The following is a 10,625-nucleotide window of genomic DNA, read 5'->3' on the forward strand; positions in this document are numbered from 1 at the left end:
AGGAGGGTACACACTAGCCAACAAATCGCACCCTGGTGGCGTGGGTTCAGAGAACAAGGAAATAAGACAGTTTGAGCCATTTATGTCAGTCAACTTAAAAGGGGCGGGGTAAGTGTGGGGAAAAGGACGTCCAGCGGAACAAGCAACACAGTCACCCAGGTTTTGGCTCTTAGCCATGCTAGTCATCCACCTGAGCCATAGGTTGCCTGCACCTGCTCCTAAGGTCAAAGCTACCAGGTCTTCAGTGGTGATGTCATTAGTATACACAGATGTGAGAGCTTTTGTAACGTCACCGAGGTGGAGTGGCACTTTAGGTGCTACAGAGGGGGCAAAGGTAGTTAATGCCCTCTCAAGGATATTAATTTTAATAATCCCTTTAGGGTCCGTACCAGCCTGTTCAACCCCCAAAACAACATAAAAGGGACTTGGCACAACACCCATTCCGATAATTGTAAGTGCAAGGGGATTCTGGGAACGATCAAAATTCCTCTGAAAGGTCATCCCTCTCTGAATAACTTGTAATAGTAGAGGTAGGCGGTAATGGTAAAAAGAGGGCCCTGTGTAGTGGGTTACACTCGTCCATGAGGGGCACCACCCACTAGAGTATGTTGTCTGCTTCCGACACCAATGATTCAGTTTTATGTCGTCACAAAGATAGAGGTTACTACTACGGTACAAACTATTTTTCCCCCCGCATTTAATCACACTGCACAGGTCAAAAAAATAAGTCTTGCTGTCCCCCCTAACCCAGTCTATTTCAAGTCCGCCGTATGTTCTAAGACACTTGTCAGTCACTGTCGTCGGGAAGGAAGGACTGAGGCACAAGAACAGTAGAACAAGCCTAAACACCAATCCGTCAGGAAATACTTCTGGGCGTAACATCCTTGTTTTTCGACTATCAAAATCAGAGTAATTCAGGTAACGAAACGGGGATAAACATCAAACTTTTCACTTAATATAACGACACAGATAGTTATGCTGAAAACAAGCAAGAGAAATTGGATAACTTCGAGTATAAAGGCTGGTCTCAAATAAGGATATACAATATAGAAGTTAAAAAGAGTAATATAGGTAGAAAATCTCTCTCTCAGCGTCGTCTTCTGGGCTGTAGGATTATGTGTGTGTAATTAAAGCCTCGCTCTTCTATGACCTAGAGGGGGAGAGGTTACTAGCACGATCACCCCTTATGTGTGTTACTTCGTTAACACACCCACTAAAAATGAGTCGTTTTCTGCTCCCGTTCTTCTTCAGCTGCCTCAGGCTCAAAAGGCGCTGCTAGGGGGTCGAGTGGGGCAGATGATGTGGCTATGTCAGCAATGACATCCGCTGGTGATCTATCAGGTTCTTCAGCAGGAGTGCAGAGGGAGAGGTGGTACCAGGTGTCCCCTTTACCAGCTAGTCGAAGGGCGTGAGACGTCCGTTCCACGACCTTGAAGGGACCAGTCCACCTGGGCTCCGTCCACTTGCGTTTGATGACTTTGAGCTTGACCCACTCTACGGGAGGGAGGGTCCCTGGAGGAGTGGATTGTTGTCCACGAATCTGTGCAGAGAAATTATTACACAAATTCTGAATTTGTTCAAAGTACCATTTTGGTTTTACGCTGATTCTTCCTTCCAGGGAGGCAGCTGGTCCTGGGAAGGGCTGACCTGAATGCAGTTCATAGGGTGAAAAACCAGTTTTGTTCATGGACATTCGGATGGTCATTAAAGCCAATGGTAACGCGTCAACCCACTTCAATTTGGTCTGTGCACAGATTTTTGCCAATTTTGTCTTGATGTTTTGGTTCATTCTCTCGACCTTACCTTGGGACTGAGGATGGTACACCGAACCAAACCTGTGTTCTAGTCCGAGAGCCTTTTCGACCAAGGCTAGGTGAGTATTTTTGAAATGGGTGCCGTTGTCTGACCTAATCTTTTTGGGGAAACCATGTCGGGGAATTAGGTCATTAACAAGCCATTTAATTACTGATTTTGCATCCTCTTTTGAGGTTGGAGTTGCTTCCGGCCATCCACTGTAATTGTCAACGCAAGTTAGCAAGTACCTTTTCCCTTGTACCGGATTGATCATGTCAGTGTAATCGATCGTCCATTCTTCACCATTTTGTGCCGGAATGGGGAAAGTCCCCATTTCTGGTTTCAGTGTTGGTCTGGGGTTAAAGTCCTGGCAGATATCGCAGTATCTGACGTGGTTGTCCACAATGTTCTCCAAATAGGGGTGCCACCATAGTGACAAGTTCGCTTTTGTTTGCTTTGCCCCCACATGTCCGGGACCGTGGGCCCATCGGAGCATTTTTTGTCTAATTCCTGGGGGCCAGGCCAGGTGACCATTTGGCCCTCGCCAAAGACCTGTCGGGTCTTGTCTAGCGCCTCTTCTCAGCCACAAAGTTTTCTCTTGTGGTGAGGCCTGCTCCTGATGTTTTCTGATTTCATTATCAGACAGGGCAGGTAGGAGTTCTGTCTGGCAGGCAGTGGCAGTCATGATAATTCCAGTCTTGTCATAGCCAGCAGTTTGCTTAGCTACGGAGTCAGCAAAGTTGTTACCATCAGTTACTGTCCCTTTTTCCTTACTGTGTCCCTTGCACTTGACAATAGCTATCCTTTTAGGTAGGAGCAGCGCTGTTTCCAGTGCTTCCATTTCTGTCTTGTATTTAATCGGATGTCCTTCAGCAGTCAGGAAGCCATTTCTCTTCCATTTAGGAAGGTCAATGACAGCTGACATGAAGGCATAAGCCGAGTCTGTAAAGATAGTCACTTCGTAGTCTTTTCCTTGCTTTAGGGCTTCTGTCAAAGCCACAAGTTCAGCTCTTTGTGCCGACAGCTGTTCGTCAAGTGTCTGGGTGGCCAAGGTCTCCCATTCTCCTGAGCTGGACTGCTGTACCACTGACCAAGCTGCCTGCAATCCCTTTAGAGGATGTCTGAAACAACAGCCGTCCGTGAACAGCCAGTGGGAGCCTGGGATGGGTGTGGTCAACAGGTCTGGTCTTATCTTTTCAGTCAAAGCAACTCTCTCCTCACAGTGATGTAGTTCTCCACTATTTATGTTATCAGCCATGTTGATTCCTTCGTGTGTAAAAGTTATGTGAGGTTGTTGCAAAATTTTCATGAGTCTGCGTTGTTTGAGTGGCGTCATGGTAAACAAATGTGATGATACATATGCAATGACAGTGTGGTTTGTCAGTACTGTAAGTGGGTGTCCCATGACAATGTGTGCCGTTTTGTCAATCAGTTTTGCCAAAGTGGAAGCATGTTGCGAGCATGTGTGATGTCGAAGTTCAGATAGGTCAAGCAGAATGCTGGTGTAGGTTAAAACGCAACGCGTTCCCCCTATACCTCCCCCTTCAGGTTTCTGAAAAAGGACAGCGTTAGCAGTACCTTCACTCTCAGAAACATCTAAGTAGAAGGGTAGTTTGTAGTCTGGTACTGCAAGGGCAGAAGCAGAAGACAAATGTTGCTTGAGGTCAATGAAAGCTTGTTCGGCCTCAACCGTCCACTGGAGGGCAGCATTTGAGTTGCGGACTCCAGCAGTGCGGAGGAGGGCACGAAGAGGAGCTGTTTTCAAGGAAAAACAAGGAATGTAGGAGCGGCTGAAACCAGCCAATCCAAGGAAGGACTGTAATTGTTTGACAGAAGAAGGTTTAGGATGACATAGGATAGACTGGCGATGGTCAGGGGACAGGGAGACCCCCGTTGAGGAGATCTCCCGCCCCATGAAATGAACAAGGGAACGGGCAACCTGCAATTTCTTACGAGAGACCTTGTATCCTGTTGAGGCCAGACGCTGAAGAACAGCTAGGGTGGCCGCCAGGCATGAGGTAGGAGAAGAAGCAGCGATGAGTATGTCATCTACATACTGGACAACAAATGTGTCGTCAAAAAGCTCCACTGAGGCCAGATCGTCTCGTAATTGCTGGTTGAAAAGGCCAGGCGACAGTTTCCAACCTTGTGGGAGGCGGGAGTACTGCAGCTTTTGACCTTGAAAGGTGAAAGCAAAGACATGTTTGATGCATTCAGCGATAGGGATGCAAAAGAAAGCATTCGCTAGGTCAATGACAGAGAAATAACAGTGTGCAGTGGTCAGATGGGTGAGTGCTGTGTAAGGGTTAGGAACAGGTATGGGAGGGGTCACTGTGACGTCATTAACGGCCCTAAGATCGTGTACCATCCGGTACACAGAGGTGCCAGTTTTTGGAACAGGCAAAATAGGTGTGTTCCATTTAGAGTTGGAGGGTTCCAATACTCCAGATTGTTTAAGGCCTGAGATGGTATCTGTAATGCCATCTATGGCTTGTTGTTTTTGTGGGTATTGTCTGACATGTACCACACTACTGGTGTCAATTTTGACAGAGACAGGGGACGCATTGACAGCAAGACCAACATCTGTGGGACCTTGAGACCAAACGGTCAGTGGGAGGGTGTTTAACATGTCAGCAGCTTCAGGATGGTCTGTTCGTTCTTGCCCATGCTCTCGAGCGACCTGAAGATGTTGTAGAACCCCGAGGTCAGCAGTCTGAGAGCAGGAGATACGAAACATATCAACTGAGTCAGAATGTTGTAAGTGTGGTATTTGGGTGTCTACCCAATCAGTGGCAGATACTCCCTGTTTTGTCATTGGACCCAAGTCCTTGGCTTGGTAGGCGGGACAAAGAGCAAGAGAACAATGTGGGACTGCCGTAGCGTCCATTTTATACCATTTTTTCTGTTGAGGAGTGAAATCGACATGGGCGGACACACCCTGAGCTCCAGCATAGATGTGAGTGTAGGCCAAAGGCCACTCTTTCCCTGCTATGGTGTCAAAACCTTCTTGGTAACTTTCATCAGATTGGCGATCATAATATAAGGTGACATGTGGCGGATCAGGTGGTGGTACATACGGACGCAGCTCGGTCAGCCAGGGCTTCCACTGATAGAAGAGCAGGAGCAGCCCTTGTCCTTCACTTGTTTCCGGGAGGAGGCGTGTCCAGTAGATGTCCGCCATTTGTGGTACCTCAGGTTGAGGCATGAGCACAAACATGGAGGAGCCTTTATAGTGGTGTCGCAGCTTGGTGATAGTGCCGTCAGGTAACACCAGGAAGGTTCCTTCTGTGCGATATTGGATGTCAGGGTACAGTTTGTAAAGCAGATCATTACCGAGCAGGCAAGGTGTGTGATGATCAACCACGAAGGGATGCTTTAGCGAGTGTCCAGCAATCTGAACCGGAAGTGGTTTGGTGACAGGTAACATCCTTGTGACCCCAGCAAAGCCTTCAACCTTTAAAAAGGAAGCACACAGTTTCTTTGGAACTACTGCATTCAAAAGTGAATGTGTAGCGCCAGTGTCAATCATGAACTGATAACATTGTCCATTGACAACTATGTCCAGCAGGGGGCCTGTCTGTATTTCCTGCTGTGGCTCCTGCTGTGGGCAGCTTCAGAAGACCCCCCCTTGGTCCACGTCGTCACCCAGGAAGTAGGCGGAGGCGCCAGGCGCTAAGGCGGACCTGGGGGCGTGGTATTGTTGCTGTTGTTGTGGCTGCTGTTGGGAGGAGCTCTGCTGTGGGTGCCCTCTGCCACGACCTCGTGTTCGTCTGCCGGCACGACGGAACCATTCCTGTTCGGAAATACTCGGACAGTCTCGGCTCCAGTGACCAGGCTGGTCACAGTTGAAACAGTTTCTTCCCCGGATTGACTTTGAAACGCCGCGTCCACCACCTGAGCCTGAGGGTCTGGTTTCAAGTTTATTGAGGATTCTTTCCTCCATCTTTTGTAGTTCAAAAGCAAGTTCACCCGTTGCCGAATACACTTTAGCAGATTTGTGACCTTTAGGGTCTTTAGACATTTTTGCTACATCAATTTGTAAATTAAGGAGTTGTTTCCTTACTGCTCTGTCCTCAGCCTTATCATTTTCACCTTGCTTAGTCCAATTCTGCATGTGGTGGATAAGGTGCCTCTCCCAGGTAGCACCGTCAGCTCCTGGTATATCAGGATTAGCATCCATCCTTTTTTTCACCACAGTTGGCATTGCGTCAAGTACGGCTCGTCTAAAAAACTGTCGGTGTTCCCCTTCTTTACTGGGGTGCACACCTGTAGCACGTGACCATTGCTCTTTAGCTTGACTTATGAATACATAAGGTGACTCACCATCTTTCCACTGATAAGTGGGTGTGGCATTTTGACACGGAAGAGGAAAGAGACTGCGCATAGCAGTAGCTATGTCGTGAATGTATGGTGTTATTGGCAGGGTCTGAGGTTCAGCCATTAATCCTGCTTGTTGTTCCATGTTTTGGCCATCTTGCGTGGAAACACAACAATACAAAATGCCCCTAAAGTCTCCTACTGAGAGTGTGTATCCTGCTGTTAGTTTGTCTAACGTATTAAGCCAAAGACTCCCACCTTCAGACACAGGTGGGAGTTTGTCAACGATGGCCTGTATGTCTGCAACAGCAAAAGGCTTATATTGGAATCTGCCGCTATTATCAGGAAAAAGTGGATATGCGTGTCCCTCCAGCTTTTTTTTTTAAGCGTGTGTTGTATGCATGTGGTTCATGTGGGTGTTGGTCAATGTAGCCTTCCATTGAGCCATTAACAGTTACAGGAGACCACAAAGTCTGGCTCTGTTGTGTGTTGTATGCATGTGGTTCATGTGGGTGTTGGTCAATGTAGCCTTCCATTGAGCCATTAACAGTTACAGGAGACCACAAAGTCTGGCTCTGTTGTGTGTTGTATGCATGTGGTTCATGTGGGTGTTGGTCAATGTAGCCTTCCATTGAGCCATTAACAGTTACAGGAGACCACAAAGTCTGGCTCTGTTGTGTGTTGTTCGAGAATGTCTGATGTGCACGTGAGAGACTGTCATCTACTGGGGGAGGGCATTTGTTTATGGCAACAAAATGGTCTGGCGTGTAAAGTGAGGAGTTCTGCATTGACTCATGCATTATCTGCTGTCTAGTAAGATTAGGCATATTCGGGAGGTTTTCCGCTGGGTGGCTGTTATTTTGGGGCTTAGGCACCAGAGGTGATTTACACTCAGGAGACAGCATTAGTTTTGGAGGAGGGTTCAATCTTAGAGAGGCTGTGTGAGCACCGCCCTCATTTGTCACAGGAGTAGGGGGTGGACCAGAGAGCTTTGTTTCTGTTTCGACCACCAGGGCTCCTCCTGTGACTGTCAAAAGTGGGTATAAAGACGCCTCCGGCTTTACGTCATAGGGCGGTGGCTTAGTCAAAGTCTGGGCGGGTCGTTTGAATTGTCTTACGCATGCGCGGCAGGCAAAAGACCAGTCAATCCATTTTTTCATGTTTATCTCAATTGTTTTCATTTCTTTAGCAGCTTTTCTTTTTTCCATGTAACTCCCGCTTACTCGAATTCCCTCTAGCTTCCTTTTCTCATTCGTCAAACGCTTATATTCTCGAGCACATAAGTTCTGTAAGCCTTCTTTTAACCCGTTAGGTTCCTCGCCCTGTGCTCGAGTCATCTCCTTAACTACTTTACTTCGTTCCTTTTTGTCTCTCCCCGCGGACTCCATTGTTACCAAAAGCACATTCAATTGATCATTGAACGATAACCATTCATCACATTTTCCCCAGCCGTCATCACATTCTTGTCTGTCACACTCCTTGGCCATTTTCACCAGCGCACACACACACACAAGCACGTGTAAGCACTCACGCACACACAAGCAAGTGCCTACAGCCCTACGCACACACACACACACACACACGTAAGCACTCTCTCTGCGTTTCACTTTACCATAAAACTTCCAGTTACTTTTTTATTTTATTTTTTATTTTACCTGACGTTTGAGTTCACAACTTTTCGAGTATTGTAAACTCCCTCTTAACCCTTTCAAGGAACGTTCTCTTTTTTTTTCTTTTTAAACTCTACTTGCTAATTTTATTGTCGACAACCGTCCATTCAATTGATCATTACACAGTAATGATTCATCACATTCCTCCCCGACCGCCATCACATTCCTGTCTGTCACACTCAGTGGCCATTGTGTCTATTTTTTTCAGAAGGGCCTCGAACCCCTGAAGGCCTTTAACCCACAAACCATACGGCGGCCTTTAACCCCGTAATTTTTCGTACAATACGCAGCTAGAGCCTCTAACTCTAACCCGTGCAATTTATCGTGCAATATGCAGGCCTCTAACCTCCATATCATACGAGGGCCTTTAACCCGTTACTCTTTTAGGCGGCGACCAACTACCCAGGGTGAGCCACACCCAACTATTAGTTCACTCGTCAATGAAACTGCCCGTCACGGTAATCGAGACACAATGGCGTGAGTTGACCACCTATTTACAATTTTAATGCAATGGCAGGCTCGGCAAAAATGCAATCAATCTATCAAAATCACCATTCTGTGTCTGCGGTACAAAGCAGTGTTTAACTTACAGACTTCTGGGCAGACTCCTAATGCAGATTTTATCTAAAAAGAAAGGTTCTGCTTACCTTGAATTATGTTTTGGCCATGTGAGTCTGTCCAGAAGATTGCAAGAGAAGGTCCAATTGTCAGCGTGTCATCTCGGACGAAGCCCCCAAATTGTTGCGTTTGACTAGATGTTCCTCCAAGTGGGATGTAAAACGCTGGTCAGTCCCAAGTTACTTAGATGACACAAACTGATCTCGAATATACACCAATCACAGAATAGGTATTTTCTAATTTTATTGTCAAATATTTGAGAATAGAGACCAGCCTCGAACAACACATCCAAATGCGTAGCCCAAGTTGATCTGGCCTTCCACAGGCCAAAAGCAACTCTTTTCACACAAAGAAAGCCCGCCTTTCCCCTCCCCCCAACACTGATAAGAAGAGAGACTTGGGGGTTGTGTTCACATTCCTGATGGTTTACGACCCTATCTAACCAGGCAATCTGAAGACAAAGAGAAACTAGTATACAGAGTAAAATTAAGGAAAGAAATGAGCTGATTCAAACATGATTATGAATAAAGAAATAGCTCTTAAACATATGCATTATCTACAATACATACATATCTACACATATACATACAAACATATATATATATACATATCTACACATATACATACAAACATATATATACATACATATCTACACATATACATACAAACATATATATATATATATATACATATCTACACATATACATACAAACATACATATACATACATATCTACACATATACATACAAACATATATATACATACATATCTACACATATACATACAAACATATATATATATACATATCTACACATATACATACAAACATAACTATACATATATACACATATACATACAAATATATATATATACACATATATATACCTTAGGTCAGGAAAAAAACAGGGGCTATTTTTATAAAAATCACCTGAAGAGCAGAGAAACCTGCAAAACAGGCTTGTAGGGATGAAATAGCCTCAGTGTTTTTTCCTGACCTAACGTATATTCCGCTCTAGTCCGAGTATTGAGCACTGTATAACGGATAAACCACAGAAACCTAGACTATATACAGTTACCCTATGTGTATATGTATATGTGTTTGTATATATATATATATACACACACACACATATACATACAAACATATATATATACATATACAGTATATGTGTTTGTATATACTGTATATATATATATATATATATATATACACACACACACACACACACACACACACATATACATACAAATATAAATATACATATATACACATATACATACAAACATATATATAAACATATATATACCTTAGGTCATGAAAAAACACAGAGGCTATTTTTATAAAATCTCCTGATATATATATACACACACATATACATATATATACATATATATATATATATATATATATATATATATATATATATATATATATATATATATATATATATATATATATATATATATATATATATATATATATATATATATATATATATATATATATATACACACACACACACACATATATATGTGTATATAGTCAGGAAACAACACAGAGGCTATTTTTAAAATATCCCCTGAAGAGCAGAGAAACCTGCGAAACAGGCTTGTAGGGATGAAATAGCCTCTGTGTTTTTCCTGACCTAACGTATATTCCGCTCTAGCCCGGTATTGAGCACTGTATAACGGATAAACCACAGAAACCTAGACTATACACACATATATATACACTACCGTTCAAAAGTTTGGGGTCACATTGAAATGTCCTTATTTTTGAAGGAAAAGCACTGTACTTTTTAATGAAGATAACTTTAAACTAGTCTTAACTTGAAAGAAATACACTCTATACATTGCTAATGTGGTAAATGACTATTCTAGCTGCAAATGTCTGGTTTTTGGTGCAATATCTACATAGGTGTATAGAGGCCCATTTCCAGCAACTATCACTCCAGTGTTCTAATGGTACAATGTGTTTGCTCATTGGCTCAGAAGGCTAATTGATGATTAGAAAACCCTTGTGCAATCATGTTCACACATCTGAAAACACTTTAGCTCGTTACAGAAGCTACAAAACTGACCTTCCTTTGAGCAGATTGAGTTTCTGGAGCATCACATTTGTGGGGTCAATTAAACGCTCAAAATGGCCAGAAAAAGAGAACTTTCATCTGAAACTCGACAGTCTATTCTTGTTCTTAGAAATGAAGGCTATTCCACTAAATTGTT

The 10,625-nt window shown here is 43.9% G+C and overlaps 2 protein-coding genes across 3 annotated transcripts in view; one reads left to right on the plus strand and one right to left on the minus strand.

Annotated features, from left to right (window-relative positions):
• LOC133640881 (neutral alpha-glucosidase C-like) overlaps nt 1-10,625 on the plus strand; it is a 63,720-nt gene that overhangs the window by 34,802 nt on the left and 18,293 nt on the right. The window lies entirely within an intron of this gene.
• On the minus strand, nt 1,199-8,944 carry LOC133640935 (uncharacterized). Of its 2 annotated transcripts, none has more exons than XM_062034654.1 (2): nt 3,755-5,492; nt 1,199-1,540 (listed from the first exon to the last, which is right to left on the minus strand). In XM_062034654.1, exons 1-2 carry the CDS (start codon nt 5,321-5,323, stop codon nt 1,214-1,216), a joined length of 1,896 nt encoding a protein of 631 aa, XP_061890638.1. In that variant the 5' UTR covers nt 5,324-5,492; the 3' UTR covers nt 1,199-1,213. The 2 variants fall into 2 exon arrangements, 1 of the variants encoding a protein (XP_061890638.1); XR_009824228.1 differs by lacking the exon at nt 3,755-5,492 and adding an exon at nt 8,429-8,944 and having other exon boundaries at nt 1,395-1,540.

Source organism: Entelurus aequoreus, linkage group LG23, assembly GCF_033978785.1.
Source record: "Entelurus aequoreus isolate RoL-2023_Sb linkage group LG23, RoL_Eaeq_v1.1, whole genome shotgun sequence".
NCBI classification, from domain to species: Eukaryota; Metazoa; Chordata; class Actinopteri; order Syngnathiformes; family Syngnathidae; genus Entelurus; species Entelurus aequoreus.

What these genes read in the sequence shown, in the direction of transcription:
- LOC133640935 (XM_062034654.1), bottom strand. Translation starts at nt 5,323, where the DNA reads ATGATTGACACTGGCGCTACACATTCACTTTTGAATGCAGTAGTTCCA. An exon ending in TGGCCTCAACAGGATACAAG is followed by an intron (nt 1,541 to 3,754) that starts GTCTCTCGTAAG and finishes TTCTCTGCACAG; the next exon opens with ATTCGTGGACAACAATCCAC.